The 15,496-nt window shown below is 35.0% G+C and overlaps 1 protein-coding gene across 2 annotated transcripts in view; it reads left to right on the forward strand.

The window, feature by feature from the left end:
- The window catches only part of FH (fumarate hydratase), a 29,976-nt gene extending 14,694 nt beyond the window's left edge, over nt 1-15,282 (forward strand). For both annotated transcript variants that reach the window (XM_010973405.3, XM_010973394.3), the window contains exons 3-10: nt 2,486-2,596; nt 4,344-4,520; nt 5,541-5,723; nt 7,973-8,138; nt 9,254-9,457; nt 10,032-10,159; nt 12,241-12,394; nt 14,913-15,282. In XM_010973405.3, the coding sequence (XP_010971707.2) occupies nt 2,486-2,596; nt 4,344-4,520; nt 5,541-5,723; nt 7,973-8,138; nt 9,254-9,457; nt 10,032-10,159; nt 12,241-12,394; nt 14,913-15,055 (1,266 nt within the window). In that variant the 3' untranslated portion in view covers nt 15,056-15,282. The remainder of the gene's footprint in view (nt 1-2,485; nt 2,597-4,343; nt 4,521-5,540; nt 5,724-7,972; nt 8,139-9,253; nt 9,458-10,031; nt 10,160-12,240; nt 12,395-14,912) is intronic.
- The last annotated feature ends 214 nt before the right edge of the window (nt 15,283-15,496 follow it).

Raw genomic sequence — 15,496 nt, forward strand, 5'->3', positions numbered from 1 at the left:
TTTCGTTTGGGTAAAACATAATGTTTTAATTTTAATTTCTTAAAATTCAGAATAAAAATGTTCTGTTTTTATTTCCTTTCCTGTTTGCCCCTCAGTTTATCCTCTGTGTGGCCCAGGTTCAGTGTGTCTTACTTCTTACTTTTTGTTTTCCACTTTTATTTCCCTCTGAAGACTAGAGCTTCTTTTTTATTAATTTACCACCCTCTTCCTTACCCTTCCTTTCTTCCTTCTCTTTTTTCCATTCAGATATGGTATGCTATCTAAACCACAGTCTGTATTATTAATTTTGACAAGGACACATAATTTTACTTCTTATGGAAAACCAGGTATTACTTCATTGAAACCTCATCAAAATTACTCAGTTGATCCTTTTAAATTTGGTGAGGTACTTCGGTGTAGAATGTCGAAAAATTTGCAGACTAAAAGGGTTTGACATACGGTTTTATGAATATATATATGTCAGAAGGTATCATCTTTAGGTCTATAGAACTCTGGGTTTAAAAAAAAATTATTCCGAGAGGAGTGTCCAGGCTTTACTGACTAACTAAAATATGCTTTTTGGCTTTGGGATGAAATGATACCCAATCAGTAACTATTTCATACTAATTAGCAGTTAAATATATAATCCCATTATATTATTTATTTATTCAATTATTTATTTAATTGAGCTATAATTTATGTATAACATATAGTTTCAGGTGTACAACATAGTGATTCAGTATTTGTGTACATCACCGCAATTAATCTAGTCAACATCCATCACCATATGTAGTTACAAAAAAAATTTTGTGTGTGATGAGGTCTTAAAATCTCTCCACAAGTTTCAAATATGCAATACAGTATTATTAACAGTAGTTACTATGCTGTACTGTAAGTCACCCCCGTGACTTACTTATTTTATAACTGGAAGTTTGTACCTATTAACCTCTTCGTTACATTTCATCCACCTGCTACCCCTGACAACCACCAGTTTGTATCTGTAAGCTTGGTTTTCTGTTTGTTTGTTTTGTTTCTTAAATTCCACATAAAATTGAGATCATGTGGTATCTGTGTTACTCTGTCTGACTTATTTCATTAAGCATAATGCCCTCAAGATCCATCCACATTGTAAATGGCAAGATTTCATTCTTTTTAATGGCCAAATAATATTCCATTGTATGTTTACCACATCTTTATCAATTCATTCATTGATGGCCACAGGTTATTTAAATAATGCTGCTGTGAACATGGAGATGCATGTGTCTTTTTGAATTAGTGTTTTTATTTTCAGGTAAATACTCAGTAGTGGATTGCTGGATCAGACAGTACACCTATTTTCAATTTTTTGAGGAACCTCCATAATGTATTTCATAGTGGCTGCACCAGTTTACATTCCTCTCAACAGTGCACGAGGTTTCCCTTTTCTTCACATCCTCGCAAACTCTTGTTATATGTTATCTTTTTGATAAAAGCCATTCTAACAGATGTGAGGTGATATCTCATTGTGGTTTTAATTTGCATTTTTCTGATGATTTCATGTGTCTATAGGCCATTTGTATATCTTCTTTGGAAAAATATCTATTCACATCCTCTGCCCATTTTTTAATCACTTTTTTTTCCTATTGATTAGTACGAGTTCTTTATATATTTTGGATTTTAACCCCTTATCTGATATATGGTTTGCAAGTATTTTTTTTCCATTCAATCGGTTTCATTTTTCATTTTTTTTGATGGTTTCCTTTGCTGTGAAGAAGCTTTTTAGTTTAAGGTAGTCCCATTTGCTTAGTTTTGCTTTTGCTGCTTTTTCTTTTGGATCTATCCAGAAAATCCTTGTCAAAACTGATGTCAAGGAGCTTACCACCAATAAACATAGTATTATGGTTTCAGGTCTTATGTTCAAGTCTTTAATCCATTTTGAGTTCATTTTTTGTGTATGGTATAAGATAGTGTTCAGTTTCATTCTTGTGCATGTGACTATCCAGTTTTCCCAGCACCATTTTGCTACCTCTATTTTATTTGCTATTTTTACTTTTTTAAAGAGAAGGAAAAATTATAATGTAGCATGGGATCCAATAAGAGAAAATAATGAAGTAGGCTGGTGAAATGATTATCATTAATTTTTAAATATATGAAATAAAAACATGTTATAATGTCATATTAAAAATAGGGTGAATGATATATTGTGTATGTGTGAGTATGTGTATATAAGTGCGTGGGGCATACACACATATCTATGAAAAATCAATGTACTTGCTTTTGTTTGGTTCTCTGAACAAGTAGATAAATGATGATTCTTGGCTTTTATATGCTTATCTTCATCTAGTATACCTTATATCTTTTATATACCTATCTTTAATGTTCCTCTACATTCTAAGCATTTTAGGGTCGTAGTGTTACTTAAGTTATTGTTTTACATGCAGTCTTTGCACCTGCATAAAGTAGTAATCTTAAACTTTCGTGCTTAACTGAAATTGCAAATTTGAGATATTTTTCTGATTAATTTTAGATCCCAGTTATTAAAGCTTTTGGCATCTTGAAGCGAGCAGCTGCTGAAGTAAACCAGGATTATGGTCTTGATCCAAAGATTGCTAATGCAATAATGAAGGCAGCAGATGAGGTAAGAGGTGATAAATATGTTTACTTAATGGCATCAGACCCGTATTATCCCCTGGATGATGGCAAGCTCTGGCAGGAGGAAAGGGGCACTGTGAATCCCTGAGTTAATGAATTTCAGGGTAGGGTGGCAGCATTATTGTTTGGTAAGGTTATTAATATGGTGCTTAAAATACTATTTTGTGGCAAATTTGCTGGATGACCTTTTATTTTCAATTCTCTTTGCTTATAATTTATATAGTTTAAGAAAACTTTTTGACGAGATACCCTTTAAACTTATGTATTTGATTTATTTTATGTATAAATGATTCCTTTTAAAGCTAATTGGTTATTTGATAATATGTATGGAGAATATAATTTCACTATTCCACTAATAACATAATTGCTTAAGGAAGCAGACAGAGATAACAGTTTTAAAGCTCAGTATATAATGTTCTTTGCAGTACTGTTTGTTTGTTTATTTTTTAGATTTCTACCTTCAGCTTCTTTTTTTTTTAATGGAGGTACTGGGGTTCAAACCCAGGACCTTGTGCATGCTAAGCACATGCTCTGCTGCTGAGCTATACCCATCCCCCACCTTTGTTTGTTTGTTTGTTTGTTTTTTAATGGAGATACTGGGGATGGAACCCAGGACCTCATGCATGCTAAGCATGAGTTCTGTAACTGAGCTACCCCCCCCACTCCTACTATTTATAATAATAATAAATTAGACTGTGTAAATTACATTGTGAAGCCATAGTAGTTTAGTTTTTTAAAGAATGTCATAGAACAAAGCCTACCATGGAAGAAGTGGGGAGAAAAGATCGCAAAATGAATGTACTTTATGATCCTAGTTTTGTTTAGAAAAAATGAACATAAAATGTGTTTTTCTATATCTACACGTATACTCCCATCACTTGAAGTAGAGACTAGGAGGAGACGCCAAAATGCTGATTCTCTTTATTTGTGAGGGTGGAACTGTGGTGACTGTTATGCTTTTCTCAGTTCTCAGAATTCTTTACACTGATCACCTATTTATTTTTATACAAAAAAGTTTTACTTTGAAGTGAACCGTGTCTAAGGTAATTGATTTCTAAAGTGCCTATTGATTTTTTTTAAGCTAAAATCATTCCTAAAGATGAAGTTAAGCACCCACTCTCTTAGAAAGCTTACAATTCAAAAACTAATAAATTAACTAAAAGTACAAAAATATGACAAAAATAGGAACAAATCTAGATGATGTTTATATCTATGCTAGGAGGGTGCTACTCATCAGACATCTGTGGCGTGCAGTAGCTGTTAGTGAAGTCACACTGTTAAGTCACTCATTCGTTATCATGCTGACTCTGGCAGTAACATCTGTTGGATATTCCTGCCAAGTACCAACAGTAAATTTATCTAGAGGCTTAACATGTTTACCAGCCTTAACAGGTGGCCCTATCTGGATATTTCTAGAGGAAGCAGATGGAGAAATAGAAGAAAGATCACTTTGATTCAGTTTCATTTGCAATCAGTGAAATTGTTATACGTCACAACAGATAATCTTTCGCCTTTTAAAGTAGCAGTGGTTAGAAAAAGTGATGCTGCAGAAGCTTCAGTTTGCTGGACAACCACGAACTATATGGTACCATCAATAGCATACGAACAAAGTGAATGTCTTTAAGATATTATAAATGAGGCCAGCTTAATTGTATTTGATTAAAAGTGGTAGTTAAATGAATACTGAATATTTCTTATTTTTTTAATTTATTTTTTAACATTTTTTTCTGCAGGTAGCTGAAGGTAAATTAAACGATCATTTTCCTCTTGTGGTGTGGCAGACTGGATCAGGAACCCAGACAAATATGAATGTAAACGAAGTCATTAGCAACAGGGCGATTGAAATGCTAGGAGGTGAACTTGGCAGCAAGAAACCTGTGCATCCCAACGATCATGTTAATAAAAGCCAGGTCAGTATACGAACTCTTCTTTTCTTTGTTATAAATTGAGATTTTCCTTGTGAATAGGCATTAACTTTTGACACAGTGTTCATTCTGCTTATGTTCTGTAATGGAAAGGACTTCTTATATATTCTTATTTTTCCTAGGAATCTTGGGTATGTGTCTTAAAATTCATAAAAATTACTTTTAGGGGGAAAAATCACTTTTAGGACACCTGAATTTAGTATATATGTATATCTTTATTGCTTGCTTTATATTTTATAAACTCTGTTTTGAAATTAAAATTATTTATAAGAATTACAAAGATATTTCAAAGAGTTCCTGTAGACCCCGTCACCCAACTTCCCTTAATATTGAATATTTTACATATCCCTGTACACTTATCCCGCTAAGAGATTAGCATTGTTACAATACTCTTAACTAAACAGGCTTTGCTAGGATTTCCCTGGCTCTCTATCGATGTTCGTTTTCTCTTCCAGGATCCAGTCCATGTTCCACATTGTATTTAGTCATCATATCCCCTTAGGATCCTTTAATCTGTGAGAGTTTGTCTTTCGTCTTCCTCACTTTTGAAAGCGGTGGTCGAGTATTTTGTAGAATGGAATGAATGAATGAATGAAACCTCAGTATGAGTTTGTCTGCTATTTTCTCATGATTAGACTGAGACCGTGGATTTTGGAGAAGACTAAGTTAACTCAATGTTTTGTTACTGCTGGTCTTACATGCATCTGCTAGCTGTACTTCTCTATGTCTTGCTGTCATTTATTAGTAAGCAGATATGATGATAATATATAATAAACATTCATTATAGGTGGTGTATGTAATACCAACCTAAACACCTCCCACAAAGGAAATCAGGTTGCGTCGTATTTGATCCTATGTCACTTGCCATACGTAAATGGCATTGAGTACAAAATATACCGAGTTTTGAGTAGTCATTTAGTGAGATTTTTAAATTGAGACATTCAAGTTTGTTTTTTGTTGCCTCTGATTTAATATTTTACATTTCTTTTGAAAATTTTTCAACAGAGCTCCAATGATACTTTTCCCACAGCAATGCACATTGCTGCTGCCATAGAAGTTCATGAAGTACTGCTGCCAGGATTGCAGAAGCTACGTGATGCTCTCGATGCAAAATCCAAAGAGTTTGCCCAGATCATCAAAATTGGGCGTACTCATACACAGGACGCTGTTCCACTTACTCTTGGGCAGGTAGAGGAGTGTGATTACTTTTGGTTCAATTGTGGGCTTCATACAAATGGCCAAAATAGAGATTACCCTCTAAACCACATTGGTTTAAGAAACCAGATTTATAACAATTCAGTTCAGTGGCAGAGATGGTTCTGCATTAATCAGTCCATAGTTTTCTTGGCATCCACTTAGGAGAAGAGCAGAGCATCCTGGCTATGAGCCAGACTTCACGTCAGTCTGCTTGAGTTCAAGTCTTAGCTTTGCTATGTGCAAGCTATTGGACCTTAGGAAAATTATTGAGCCTTTACGTGTGTCAGTTTTCTGAGCGCTAAAATGAGAAAAATATTATCTCTTTCCTAGTATAGTTACGAGGTTCAAATAAGCTGATTCATGGAGAATGCTTAGAACCATTCCTGATGCATTATAAGCACATATTGGTGTTAGCCATCATCATCATCTTCCTCAGTATCATTATCATTTCTTCCTTTTCTCTCTTACTCTAAATTAGTAGGTTCTTTAAAAATTGATTTTAAAATGATTAAATGGGGCATACTTTACTCTTTAAAATTGTTTTGGCCACATACTCTCTTCTCCAAAATACCAGTATTTTGGAGTTTCTTGATTGTATTTTTACGTTTCTTTATTATATTTTTATGTTTCTTTATTGATACCTTAAAGACTGTAATAGTATACATTGCAAAGGAAATGTAAGGAAATACAGGGAACAGTTTTGTCTCAGTAAGCTTACTCCAGTTTGGGAAGTAAGACACACACAAGTTCTATATCAATAGATGGTTATATATGCCAAGTATCAAATGATGGTTATTAAATAATAGTTCTGTAGAAATTCAGGTGAGGGTGAGAGTTTGACTGCTGCTTACTTGGAAAGATTTCATTTGAAGTTCAGATAAGAGCAAACATTGAAAAAAGCTTGATCACTTAGCTTAACTTTGTCACGAAAGGGGTGAGGAAAACTAGAAATGATTAATTGACATACAGATGATATGACCAAATTGAGCTCATTAAATTAAGTTGCTTCTTAAGACTGCCTTATTTCTCTTTGTATCATTGGCTCTTAATAACATGCATAATTTCTAAGGAGATACAGTATATGTTTTTGAAACTTTTAAGTATCCCTTTGTTTTCTAACATTTTTCTTTTTTGTGTGTGTCTCACATGTTGGAAAAACCATTGTGTGCTCAGGTCCGTTTGGGCCATGACTCAGCCTCCCATGTAAAATCATCACCCTGAATATTATGACGGAAAGTCACATTTTTCTGTTTGACTTTACCTTATCAGAAGCATGTATACTTGGTTTTATTGGAATTGTGTTTTGAGTTTTTTGACTGCAATTTTTTTCCCCAATAAAAAAATATATTTCTTAAGTAAATCCAGCTGTTATGTACATAAGTGACATCAGATCAGATGGATCAGGTCTACCTGAAAGAAGCTGTATCTTCTAAAATGTTTTCTTTAGCGCAGTATGAAATCCTAGTACTAATCAAAAGTATTCAAGGTTTTTCTGTGTTTTTAGGCAGGAAAAAAGATAGATTTCTTATAATCATATATCCTGGCTTGCTCAGTTGAGTTCCAGTTTGTGCCTTCTGTCCCTGCATAGTTCTTAATAGGGCCCCTGCTGTGTTCTCAACATGATAAATTCTGTGGTTACTTAGAATGTTATACTTTGGGAACCAGTGTGGCATTAATAGCGGAATTAGAATGCATCTTGAAGCTATAGTCTGTCTTTATCCTGTTACCTTCTTATGCTGTTCAGTGAGTCACTTAGCTTCTTGAGTCCCTATAAAACATCCTCGAATTCCCTGTCAAGTGTTTTAACTGAAATTGTATGGAGGATATTTCTATGTTTGGTTTTTTTCTTGAGGGGATTCAGGTTTTGTCTTTCTCAAAGTGATTTGAGGTACACCAAAAAATAAATTATTTGCAAATAAACCAATAATTTAGGACAGTTGTTCTTTTTTTTTTTTTTTAAGTTTATTTCCTATGTTGTTTTTCTTTGCTTTCTATTAGAAGACTAGTTATCACCAGGCCACATGTTATCATCAGTGACATTATCTACCTGATAGGTTTATAAATCCTCTTTCTCCCCTATTCTTTGCTTGTCGTATGAATTAAAATAGCATAAATACCACTTGGTAGCTTATTTTGTACTTGAGACGGGTTTCTTAAAAACTTCTGTTTAATGCAGTTAGAGTAACTCATAAGCCATTAGGAAATTACATATTCTCACTTTAATTTTTTTCTCTTTTCAGGAATTTAGTGGTTATGTTCAGCAAGTGAAATATGCAATAACAAGAATAAAAGCTGCCATGCCAAGAATCTACGAGCTCGCAGCTGGGGGCACTGCTGTCGGTACGGGTTTAAATACGAGAATTGGCTTTGCGGAAAAGGTTGCTGCCAAAGTGTCTGCACTCACAGGTAAGTGATAATACGATTTATTACTCATTTCCATTATACTAGTCTGTATTTTTACCAGGTGTTTCTGCTTTGAATCTTAGAAATTTAAAGTTAGAAATAATATTTTCCCATTGAACATGTATGTGCTTTATGTCTGTTTCAGAAGTTATAGTGTTAATCCTCTTGCTTTTTAAAAGTTTTCCATCCGTGAGTTCACACAGCATGTAATTAAAATCTGTTGGTGTTAACTTTGTTTACTATCAGGTAGTATGCAGTTATTTTCTCTTTAAAGATGTTTTGAATACTCATTTTCAAAGCAGGGAAAATCAACTAATGGTTGAGAAATTCATTTGAGTGATAAATATGTTGGTGATTGACAGGCTTAATTCTTTTTTTTCTGTGGCATGCTGTGGAGTTTTTTTGAATTAATGACTTTTTTGAATTTTCTTTTCTTTAGTGGAATACTATGCTCAGTAATGAGAATTGTCATTAGAGCTGTCATCTCCAGAAAACTCTTACTAAGATACAGATGTTGCCGGGGGTTAGGGTTGAGATAATTATACAGTGCTCATTCTTACTTACTAGAGATTTGTTTTTTAATCAGATTTTAATTGAGAGAAATTGTATTATAGGGTTTAGAATGTGTAGATCTTTAAAAATTTGAACATGGGAGAGATTGAGAATGTCTAACTCTTTTGGGTCCCCTAATCTCTCAGGATCCTGTGGGCCCGGGCCAGAGGAGGGAACAGAATGCCTAAAATGGGGGAGGGAGGTTACAAAGAAGGGGGTGTGGAATAAAGCAGAGTGAATTTTACCTATTTTTCATCTTTACTCAAGTGTAGTCAGACATCATACACATGTGTTTCCTGTAGGATAGTGTTTTTTTCTTTCAATATATTTATTGTACTTGTTTTTTTATCCTTTCAGTGTGCTGATATCATCAGTTTCTTTCTGCTTCTTAGAGACTTTTTGAATAATGTAGACGAAGCTTGAGTCTTAAGCATTTTTTTCTGAAGTAAAAATTGTATTTTGTTCTGTTTTTGCTTTTCATGTATTGGCACTTTCTGTTTAACTTGCTGATATTAGAAAAATGTTTAATTTTACCTGTTAACTCATACAGGTTACTTTTTCTTCAGGCTTGCCTTTTGTCACAGCTCCAAATAAATTTGAAGCTCTGGCTGCTCATGATGCTTTGGTTGAGCTCAGTGGAGCCATGAACACTACTGCCTGTAGTCTGATGAAGATCGCAAATGACATTCGTTTTCTGGGTTCTGGTCCTCGCTCAGGTCTGGGAGAACTGATTTTGCCTGAAAATGAACCAGGAAGCAGTATCATGCCAGGTAATTATATAGCTGGTAAATGTTAGAGCTGGAACTTGACTAGAACCCAGGCATTCTCATCTACAAAGCGGGTCTACTTTTGTTTAACATGATCCCCAAGTGGATGGGGACATGTATGGCGTATGTGTTTCAGAATGTCTTTGTGGGCCGCCTTCAATCAGGGCTCCTAGGAACATCACCCAACAATATAGGAGAAAAGAGTTTTAGTTAGCAGCATATATTTTGATTCCCACATTAGAAAATGTTTGATAGTTCTTTCTCATGATCCAAAGCCTTTCTCATGATCCAAAGCCCATAGAGTTCTAGAGCACACTGTTAAAGTGATCAGCATGGGTTGCATAAAAATGAATTATACGAAATGCATCTTAAATTTTTCATTTTGGGTTTTGGCTCGTTAGGTAAGGTTGGCCCCACAGATATGGTTGGGTCCTTGCTTTATTATATGTCTTACTTTTTTTAATGAAGTTATATTTCCTTCTTTTCTGGATTATTTGACATAAAACCTAATCTTAACTCATACTTCAAGCCACAGTTGTGTTTGATGTGGTATCTTTCCTTGGCGGTTTTCTTGAAGGCAAGGTGAACCCCACCCAGTGTGAAGCAATGACCATGGTTGCAGCCCAAGTCATGGGGAATCACGTCGCTGTTACTGTTGGAGGCAGCAATGGACATTTTGAGTTGAATGTTTTCAAGCCAATGATGGTAAGCTTTAAATTTGACTTTTAATGTCTTTAACTGAAGGTTAGTGGTCTTGGTTTTTGTCTTTCATAAAGCTTTCTTAAAGTTCATGAGGTACTTGAATGATAAAGGTAGCAGTTGGAAATCAAGCATACATTAATGTTAGAGGATTAATCCTGAATATTTAGATAGGTGACTTTTAGCTTAAGTAATTTGATGGTTTGCTTTTTTTAATGGAAAGAAAAATTCCAGAAGTGGGATATAGGTTTCTCCCTTGTCCCTTGCCACTGGGGATGCCAGTAGCTAGAAATATGTTCCAGTCTACTCTGTTTAAAAAAAAAAAAAGAGGAAGGAAACCCTCCCTCCAGCCTGTCTCCTTCTTATGCTGTTGCTTTCTTCTTCTCTCTGAATTCAACCCTTTTAAAGGAAGACCCATTCTCACTTTTATTTACACTACAGTCTGCCTTCCATCCCTGCACTTGTATATGAATTGTTCTCATAGCACTTGTGACCTCTTGAGTCCAGTAGACATGCCATGGCTAACATCTGACCTTGACTCTTCCCCTCCTGAAACACTCTTTGTCATTGGTTTCTTCAGCACGCTCTCTGCTTCTCTCCCCTCCCCGCCCCCCAAGGCTTTCTTCCATTGGTTTTATCTCTTCCATATACCTTGAAAACATTGTGTCTGCTAAATCTGTTCTTTTTCCTTCATCTTTATGAAGATGGAACAAGATGGCATCATCATTCATCCAGTTTCCCCAACTTCAGATAAGGGAGCTGTTATCATTTAGAGTCCTTTACTTGTGTAAGGTATTGTATCTAAATATATATTAGAGGCTTATTTCCAGTGTGTATCTGGTGTACAGTCTGATTTCAATTTGATAAGAACATGAATGACAAATATTAAATACATTCATTCAGTGTATTCATCAAATATTGATTATTAGTTTGTAACAGGCACTGTACTGGTTGCTAGTGATAGAACAATGAAGAAGACAGATTTTTTTTGCGTCTATGGAATGTACATTCTAGTGTAAAATAGAAAAATAGGCCAAAGTACGTCTCAGACCAATAAGCTTTTGCTTTCAGGTCAGATTCCAAACAGTTAACACCAACTGCCTGGCAAAAACAGTGCAAAACAATAAATGTCTTGCTAATTTTTTCTTTAAAAACAAAAGCCTGTTTTGTTTTTAGTAGAAAATAAGTCAAGATAATCAACATTTGCCATGTAATAAAATCATTGGTATCGAGTTAAACCTTGACGTTCTTTTCCTTCTCCTTGAGTCCATTGTTGGTTTTCAGACCCTGGGGTTTCAGACCAGAGGGATTAGGATGTAGATACGTGTCTTACTATCTATTGGGAATATTACTAAAAAGAACAAAAAAAAGCTAAAACAGACTTTATACTGTTTTAAAATACTGTGTGAAAGGTTATTTTCAAGTGACCGTGGAATATTTGTTTTGTTAAGCATAATAAACATGCTGATCATTAAGAACTAGGAAGCCCTGGGTGGAGGCTATAGCTCAAGTGGTAGAGCGCATGCCTAGCATGCACAAGGTCCTGGGTTCAATCCCCAGTACCTCCTCTAGGAAGAAAGAAATAAACCTAATTACCTCCCACCTCAAAACAAAACAAAACAAAACAAAAAAACAAACAAGAACTAGGAAGCCCTGACTTCACTGATTGCCTCCAACATATGCTGAACTTTCTGACGTCTGCATCTTTGTTTCTCTTCCTGCTGCACGGAAGATTCTCTTTCCATCTGTCTATTGAAGTCCTCTCCATCAAACAGAGCTCTATCGATTCCTACAACTGAAATTTGTTTCTCTTTCTCTATGCTCTCTAACATTTCATACCTGTGTTTTGTAACACCATAGACTGTCTTTGTTTTAGTTATTTGTATTTATACCTTTTTACCTCTTCTAGACTTATGTGCCCTGAAATGTTTATAATTCCTTTCATATTTGTTTTCTTGAGTATGATGCTTTACAAGTTGTAGGAGTGCTATATGTTAATTGAATTGTATATTCATTTGTGAACCAGCAAATAGTATGTTATTGGACAAAGAAAAAAGGTAGGCTTAATAAGTCTCGTTCTTTCTTAGATTAAAAATGTGTTACACTCGGCCAGGCTGCTGGGGGATGCGTCAGTTTCCTTCACAGAAAACTGCGTGGTGGGAATCCAGGCCAACACAGAAAGGATCGACAAGCTAATGAATGAGTCTCTAATGTTGGTGACAGCTCTTAATCCTCATATAGGTATGCGTTTAAGGATTAGTAGTGCCATTTTGAATACAAAGTTAAAAAGCTGAAAAATTTTAAGAGACTTCTGGATCAGTGTTGGTGAACAGCAAATTCCTTTTGGACAATCTCTTAAAACATTTGAAATTGTGTTGAAAGACACTATATATTTTTTTAACCTTTATGGTGTCATAGTTCTTTCAAAAACTTGATTAATTATGCTTCATTTTATTTGAAATGTGGTAAGTTCAGAAGTAGAACTTCAAACTTATTTTAATCTTGATGGAATTCAGATACTGCAGGACACTTGGGAAAGGTCCTCTCAGTTCATAATGTCACTAGGTGACACTGGCTGATTAACAACAGTGATTTAATTCATTTTTCTACCTTCTCTAGATGCTGTACTATACTTTGTTGTTTTATTCAACTCAGAAATGTATTAAATTAAAAGAAAAAGGGTTATGTATGCATTGCTTATAGGGAAAGGGGGGAAATGCAAATATTTTGTCTAAAATTATGGCTTTTGTATTGCAAGCCTTTTCCAGAATTATAAATACCTCATTATGTAGCTTCAAACATGTTGACTTGGATTGTAGACTGACTAAGACCATAGTGATCCCCATTAAATACACTCTTGACTCATGGGTTTTGAGGCATTCATTGCATTATGTGATGATGTGTTAAAAGCCTTTTCCCACCTTCTCCTTACTTCTGAGCTGAGATTATTAACATATTCTTTGATTTTCTATTTTAGAGCAAGTTATGATGTAGTCATTTGGCATGATATGATTACTGTTACGAAACAGTCTTACTTCTGTAATCCTGAACTGTCGAGGCTGATTTTATATTCTTGGCTTTATGTTAAGTTATAATTTCAGTCTTTTAAAGTTAGAGCTCATTTGACTGCTTCAGGTAGCTCTGAGCCCAATATGTTATCTCTTCTTTGATGTACTGTTGAGATTGGCAATGATATTTGGATTCTTTTGAAATTATTGTCCATCAGCATTCAACCAGAGAGACACAGGGGAACCCAAAGGCTCATGTGAGAAATGTTTCATCACATTTATACTTCAGAATTTATTACCAAAACATGTAAATTAGAGATACTCCTAAAGCTGAGTGATTGGTATGTCTTTCTTAGGGTCAATTTAGTGTGAGGTAAAGCCATACAGGATAATTGGGCAAAGCACACCTTACCAGTGACAGAGCATGAACCTTACAACTCCACATCAAGGGTTCTTTTTGTGCTTCTTATGTAACAAGCTGGTTGGTAATCATGTTTTGTGGGACTTGTAGAAGAGGACCAAAAGGATTAGCATAATACTTAGATTTTAATGTCATTATTAACATGAAAGTACAGAATATCTAATATTGACCCCAAAGGTTTAACATGAGAATTCTTCCAAAGTTAGTCTGATCAGTAAATGCCCTTTTCAGCATGTTTAGCATTCACAAATTCAGTTAAGTATAAAATTTACTATGCCCATGGTAAGTTTTATAGGTGGTTAATAATTGCATACTACATGTAAGATCTTGTAGGTGGTTGATAATTGCACACAACATGTAACATTTTGCTCGGTTGATGATCATATTGCCTCAGCAGGCTTCTTCTCTTTGGTCATAGTCCTCTGACCTTGGATTTTGGGGGTTTTTTTATTAATTTTTTTCCTCCTTCATTGGTTTCATTTTTATTTTTTCTCTGCTTTCTGGCTTTTGTCTTTGTCTTTTTTTGTTTAATTGCATTCAGTTGAAATAACTTGCAGAATTGTCCTGCCCCATCTTTATTAATTTCAAAAGCAGTTAACCTTGAAGTAAACAGTTGATCTCTCGCACAAGTACATATTTATGCTAAAACTTCCCAACCTGTACCCTTGTAATGTCTGGAAAGAGGCCAGTGTCTGGAGTGCTGAATAGAGAGCTGTTGGGAGCAGCTCGGAAGGCACATCTCTCCTCAGAGCCCTGCCTGCTCTTCCCTCCTTGTGCATGGACTCCCAGGAGAGGAGACGACTGTCCTGTCTTGTCCCTCTCAGAGCCTTCCACCACAGTTCCTGGTCAGGCAGTGCCGTATGTTCTGTAGTGCTGCCGCGTGCAGCTTGTTAATGCTTTGTTAGAAAGATCATTGCTTCTGGTTAAACATGCTGTTGAAACAACACATTTATCCTACTCAGATGTATGTTTCTCTGTCTTGATATATGTGTATATGTATATATACACACACATATATGTATGGAGATGTATTTATGTATATATTCTCCCCCTTCCATGAAAATAATTTGAGTCATTGGGCAATTTTAATTTAGGAACAAATCTTGCAGAAAGTGAGGTGTGTTTAAGTCTGTATTAGTTAAGAAAAGTAAAACTTATGTTCTGTATAAGAAACGACAACCATCAAGATAATCACTGTTAAATATTTTTAAGATTAAAAACTGTTTACTTCAGAGACCAGTAGCATCAATATCAAGTAAATAATAATGATTCCCTTTTGCTTTAGAAAACCACTGCTAACTGTTACCTCCCCTTTTAATTTTTCCTTCAGGGTATGACAAAGCAGCCAAGATTGCTAAGACCGCACACAAAAATGGATCAACCTTAAAGGCAACTGCCATTGAACTTGGCTATCTCACAGCAGAGCAATTTGATGAGTGGGTAAAACCTAAGGACATGTTGGGTCCAAAGTGATTGAAATAAATTTATAATAAACAGGATTATGGAGTATAAAATAAAGTGAAACAGACTCCTTACATTTCTTAAACAAAAATGGATAAATGTGAAGAAAGCTGCTGTGGAACTTGAGCATCTCTAGCAGGGCAGTTTGGTCAGTGTGTAAAACCCCAGGACCTGCTAGGTCCAGAGTGAATTTAAAAAGTGTAAAATAAAATAATTAAATTGTATAAAATCAAAAGAAAGACAGACTGATTGTTCTTTCATCATTAATTGACTTGTATTATAGCTGATTCTGTGATTTATGTGTATGGGTGTTTATTATTTCAGGTGTTTTATAAAAAAGCTTTAGAGCTTTAATTTTTTTTGGTTGGTGGTATTTTTAAAGAATTCTCCTGTGATGAAGTAGTTCTTGTTAGTTCATTCTAAAGTCATGTCTTCAGACATCTTTTATTTTCC

The sequence above is a fragment of the Camelus bactrianus genome, chromosome 23, assembly GCF_048773025.1.
Source record: "Camelus bactrianus isolate YW-2024 breed Bactrian camel chromosome 23, ASM4877302v1, whole genome shotgun sequence".
Taxonomy (NCBI): domain Eukaryota; kingdom Metazoa; phylum Chordata; class Mammalia; order Artiodactyla; family Camelidae; genus Camelus; species Camelus bactrianus.